The sequence below is a fragment of the Telopea speciosissima genome, chromosome 11, assembly GCF_018873765.1.
Source record: "Telopea speciosissima isolate NSW1024214 ecotype Mountain lineage chromosome 11, Tspe_v1, whole genome shotgun sequence".
Lineage (NCBI taxonomy): Eukaryota > Viridiplantae > Streptophyta > Magnoliopsida > Proteales > Proteaceae > Telopea > Telopea speciosissima.
The window spans coordinates 49,297,910-49,303,267 of NC_057926.1; the positions used below are offsets into that span (position 1 = coordinate 49,297,910).

General features: G+C 36.2%; 1 protein-coding gene across 1 annotated transcript; it reads left to right on the top strand.

The window, feature by feature from the left end:
* Nucleotides 1-3,927: 3,927 nt before the first annotated feature.
* Nucleotides 3,928-5,096, top strand: LOC122644668 (defensin Ec-AMP-D1-like). Its single transcript, XM_043838058.1, has 2 exons — nucleotides 3,928-4,036; nucleotides 4,920-5,096. The coding sequence occupies exons 1-2, from the start codon at nucleotides 3,970-3,972 to the stop codon at nucleotides 5,090-5,092; spliced, it is 240 nt and encodes a 79-aa protein (XP_043693993.1). The 5' UTR covers nucleotides 3,928-3,969; the 3' UTR covers nucleotides 5,093-5,096.
* Nucleotides 5,097-5,358: the final 262 nt, after the last annotated feature.

Sequence of the window (5,358 nt, forward strand, 5' to 3'; positions counted from 1 at the left end):
CTCAGCCGATACCGATACAGATCCGATCTTGTCGATCCGATACCAAGACACATAGCTCATTCCAAGGGGCTAATTATTTGAAATAGGTCTAGTGTAATTCAATTTCAAGCCCCATCAATCTATTTTATGGGCGGGTTCATAAAATTTAATGATTTCGATTCAAATTTTATTTAGGAAGTTGGAAGAAATGGATCCCAATATCATATCCAAAATTTCCTGCTCAAGGACCGGTCTTACAAAGAAAATCAACGAAGGAAAAAACAAAAAGCGAACCCTATCCAATGGTGTAAAACAATCAATAGGGTTATAGGCCGATCATTTCGTGTACTCTTGCCCAAATTGAACCCAATCCCCTTTGAACCCTGTTTCCTACTAAACTGGACTAATGGATTTGTGGGCTTGGTGTATAAATCCACCCCAGATCTGTCAATTTAATCCCAATCGCAATCTTAGATAATTCGAGTATATGGGAAAATTACGGTACCGAACTCGGAGAAATATGATGATTTTCTTTTGGCATAAGAAAATGTAATTAAATAAATATAAATATGTGCATCGTTTATTTATGAAGGTAGATGGTAAAGGTTGCTCCATTGTGACCAAGTGGTCATGAGTTCGAGTCTGGAAGCAGTCTCCCTGCACAAGCAAGGGTAAGGCGGGCTACAGTCATTATTACCCTCTCAAGATCCTGAATGACAATTCTATAGGTGCATTTAGAACATGTAACCTATGGGTTGAGGAAAACTTTGTCCAAAAACTAAAAGTATAAATTATTTGACATTATAAATATGTACAAAATTTTTGGAATAACATGAAAAGTAAGGTAAAAACTCACAAATAAGTAGGGATGTAAACGGATCGAATTCGGTTGGATAGTGACATTATCATATTCGTATCCGATTATATTTGGATGGTTATCCTATCGGTTTTTGGACGGATTCGGATAATTTTCGGATAGTGATTTTTTTAATACAGGTTCTCCTAAATGGATATGAATACGGATCGAATACGATTTTTCGTCTATCTGCTGACATATTTACTGTCTTTATGATGAGGGTTAGGGTTGAGACTTGAGAGTTCAGTAACTACCCTTTCTTCGACTCTTCTTAGTCTTTTATTCTCTTACGTTTTTTACTTTTGATTTTTTAATAGATATGTAATTCCATGTATCACATTGCATAAAACAATATACATAACCCAATAGCAAATCTAGAAAAAGAATCACATTATCTTAACTCATAAATTTATAAAAATAAGATAAAAAATCCAATAAGGTAACTTAAAAGTACAGACAAACTCAGAGTTATATTTCAGATATTTTATTATCGTCGGATTGCTAAACGAATCAGATAATAATAGGTTGGATAGGGGGATTATCATATTCATATCCGATTAATTTCGGACAGATTCGGATTCTCCTAAATAGATACGAATGCAGATCAAATACGGATTTACAAATATCCATTTACATCAATAAGATCACCATGATAGAAAAATTGAAGGCAAAAGTTCTTCAAAACAGGTCATATGATAAGTTTACCAGGGTTGCTCACCAATTTTTCGCCACGTAGTGGGATGTGGTGGTAATTCTGACCATTGAAATAGATAGGTCTAAATTAGATTGGCCCATGTTATATTTTTAGGGGCTAATTAAACCAAAAGCCTTCACCTATGTGGACATACATCATTGTATTTATTGTCAACTATCCACGCACACCAGCTTGCTTTTGCGCTTGTCTTGTAGAAGCAAGCCTTAGGCTAAGGTCTCAGCTTCAAGCACCCACACCGCATTTGCTCATACAACTTCTCTTAGATTTTCAAGATTTTATTTTGCCACTGTGCATTTAAGCTGAAATTCGACCCGGATGAGTTCTTTGAGGTCTATATGTCCACAAAATTTGAACCCATTTGATTTGGCAAGTGATAGAATCTTAGACTATCTTCTCAAGTTTATAAGGATGGTTTGTCTTCGGTAACTTAGCCCATTTTTTAAAGTACTACTTCAAATATTTATTTAAAAAAAAAATTTGATACTATGACAAATAATTCATGATTAGTATGATAGTTTACTGACCATTAGATCTACATATATTGGTCATTTCAAGAGATTTTCAACCTATGCTTAAAAAAAAAGGTCATGCAATAGGAAGTCTGGGAGCTATATCTCGTTCTAGCGTTCATGACCCACGAATCCTTAAGATAAAGAAAATCTTAATTCCAATGGAAAAGCAAAGCAAACAAAGCAATTAGATTATAAACTTCAAGATACTCTATTTCATCCAAACCAATCCTTATATTAAGAGGTTGGATTACATAAGAAAAGGAAATCTAAATAAAATAGAAAACAAAATATTATAGAAAATAAAATAGAAAAAAATTTCGGAGGTTGCATAGACTCGTTGAACATGCGAATTTGACTATGAAAAGTGAGTCCAATGAATGCTTTTATTGAAAAGCCTATAGAGCATTGATTGTCCTTCCTGAAAAGATTTTTGACCCGTAGTCATCCTAACAAAAAATTATGACAACTGAAAATTGAGATAAAAAATTAATATCTTTGTCCTGATTGGATGGATTTCTACTAAATTAATCAGTCTAAAAAGAGTAGATGTTTTCCACCATGCTAGTGTGAGCTGTCTCACCATTTCGCATGTGGGAGACTATTTTCATATTAATTTAGGGAGGCCCATGTGGTGTGGGAAGAGACAGTGTCAATGTGGGGTTCACTAATCAAAATGTGAAAAGGCATGGGAAGAAGTTCCAAAGAGGTGAAAACATTGACTCTGCCTTTTTCTATTACGCTTAGAAATCCTTTTTCTTTTACGCTTAGAAATGTTTAGGATCTGGTACCGTATCGTTCCGTTGACAATTGAGGCCAGGACTTATGTTTGCTGTCATTAATTAAATGGGATGATACTGAGATTGACATCTTTGATAACAACACTGGTACAGATATAAACCCATATCAAATATCGGGAACCGTTTGGTACCTTCCCTAGACCCCGCAGCCACTGGATACACCCTTTATAGAATCACTAGCTGAGCACTCAAATAACAAGCTAGCCATGTGATGCATTTCTAAATCTCATTACCCGATACAGCACCGATTCGATCAAATTACTCTCGATCTCTGCCATATGAGCAAACATGATTCGAATCTAAAATCGTGCCCACCAATGGTCGGCGAAAAGGGTTATCTAAAATAGAATAAAAAAATTAACTGAAGATAACTTAGAAAATTAATTACCATTAATTAAGCGTTAACATCAATAAAACGCCATAAAATGTTGTAACAGTCCTCGTAAGGAGTTTCCCCATTTTGAATATCCACCGTTGGATGGTCATGGAACTTGTGACAGGAGAGAGAATCCATACGACGACCATTACAATGGTCGGGATTCTCTTTCATTGGTAAGCACAGCTTGGAGGCGTTATCTAAGTAGGACTCACGTGATTTCTCTTTTTTTAATGGGTTACACCAAAAAAAAAAAATTATACAGTCACCCCTTGGTTTTTAAACGAAACTCAGATCACCCCTTGATTTAGACTCCAATATGACAAATTAATCTCTATCGTTAGTTTTATCTTGTTAAATGATGATGTTAGCCAGTTAAATAAATTTAAATCCCTAAACTACCCTTGATCAATGTTGAAGATGAAAGAAGGATAGTATTATAAATTTAATTCTAATGTTTTAATATAAGGATAAAATAGTCTTTTCATATCAATAACTAACAGCAGACTAATACCATTCCTATAGAAGGGGTGATTTAAGTTTTTTCAAAAATCAGGGGATGATTTGAGTTTCGTTTAAAAATTAGGGGATAACGTGTAATTTACCCTTTTTTAATTTTCTCAGGGACCACTTGTTCCCTAAAGTAGGAGTTTAGAAAAGCTTATATAAGACCCACCATGGTTGCTTTCCTTTGTATTCTCTCTCTTTCTCTCTCTCATAACACATAGAGATCAATGGAGCTGAAGAAGATTCGTCTGTGTTCAGTTTTGCTCGTCTTCATGCTTCTTCTCATGGCCACCGGTTCTTATCTTGACCTATCTAGTTACATTAGACCAAAATTAGTTCAGCTTGATAACCCACCATCTGATTCTGATCATATGGTGATTATGTGTATGGCACCAAAGCTGACACCACTTTCCGTGGAATGAAAGCATAGGATAGCCTATTACCATTTCATCATTGATCAGAAGGTGCATGGTTTTTTGGTATTTGATATTGGAAACCATTTTTCCACTTCAAGATTCCATTTTTATGGTTTTTGATGAGTTTTGTGTCCATCAAAGTTGACTCTTTGGTCTAAAAAGAACCACGGCCCATGTAATCTGGTACATACCTAATATGGGGAAGTTAGAAATCAAATTTTTATCCTCTCAACAGGTGCACCTTTAAAGTGCATCGGACGGTGTACCTCACTTGTGCATTGGATTTTTAAAGATGCACAAGTGAGGTGTACCGTCTGATGCACTTTAAAGGTGTACTGGGTGGTACATCACACTTGAAAAGATAAAAATTCTTAGAAGTCTAACTTCCTCACTACTTTTATTGGAGAAAAGTTCTTTGTGGGGGAGTGTACCATGTCTAGACACAGTGGACGGTTGAAATGACCTCCACACCCCCTATGAAAGGTGAAAATCTCACCCCTAATGTGCTTTTATATGTGTGTGGCCCTGCGTTAGCTTCCCCTTATGTTTGAAAGGGTAAAGGCTGGGCACGCAAACGTTATGCTGAACATTGTGTTTGCTCTCTCCTCCCTCCTAGGAAAATCCCCCTACCCTCTAGGAAAGCTAGCGGGGTGCCCAACTTCAGCCCTATTTGATATTTACTTTTGTTCTCGATCTGTAATTAACAGTAATTAAGTCATTGGTTTCATAGTTTAATAATGATGGTTTGTTAAACTTGATAGAAAAGATGGGGCCGAAGGTGGCTGAAGCAAGAACCTGTGAGTCACAGAGTAATCACTACAAGGGATCATGCTTCCGCCATAGCAACTGTGGTCATATCTGCAGGAGTGAGGGATTTGAAGGAGGTGTCTGCAAAGGATTTCGCCGTCGTTGCTTCTGTATCAAAGCTTGTTAAGGCATGAAATTAAAGAGAGTGCAAATAAATATCTTGGAGGTTCAGAACTGAAGATTTTATTTGTGGTGGATCGCTAATTGTTCCCTCATTGTCTTCTGCTCTTCCTTCATGTGGTGTGTCCTGTTGTTATTGAAGTATTCAACCTAGCTTGTTTCCTCTGTTCTTGGTTAGAGTAGTAACTTCACGTTTGTAGTGTTCCATTGTCGTCATAGCTAATATGTTTTAAAAACCTTATTTCTTCTTCGTCTTAATTTGTAGTGTTCCCT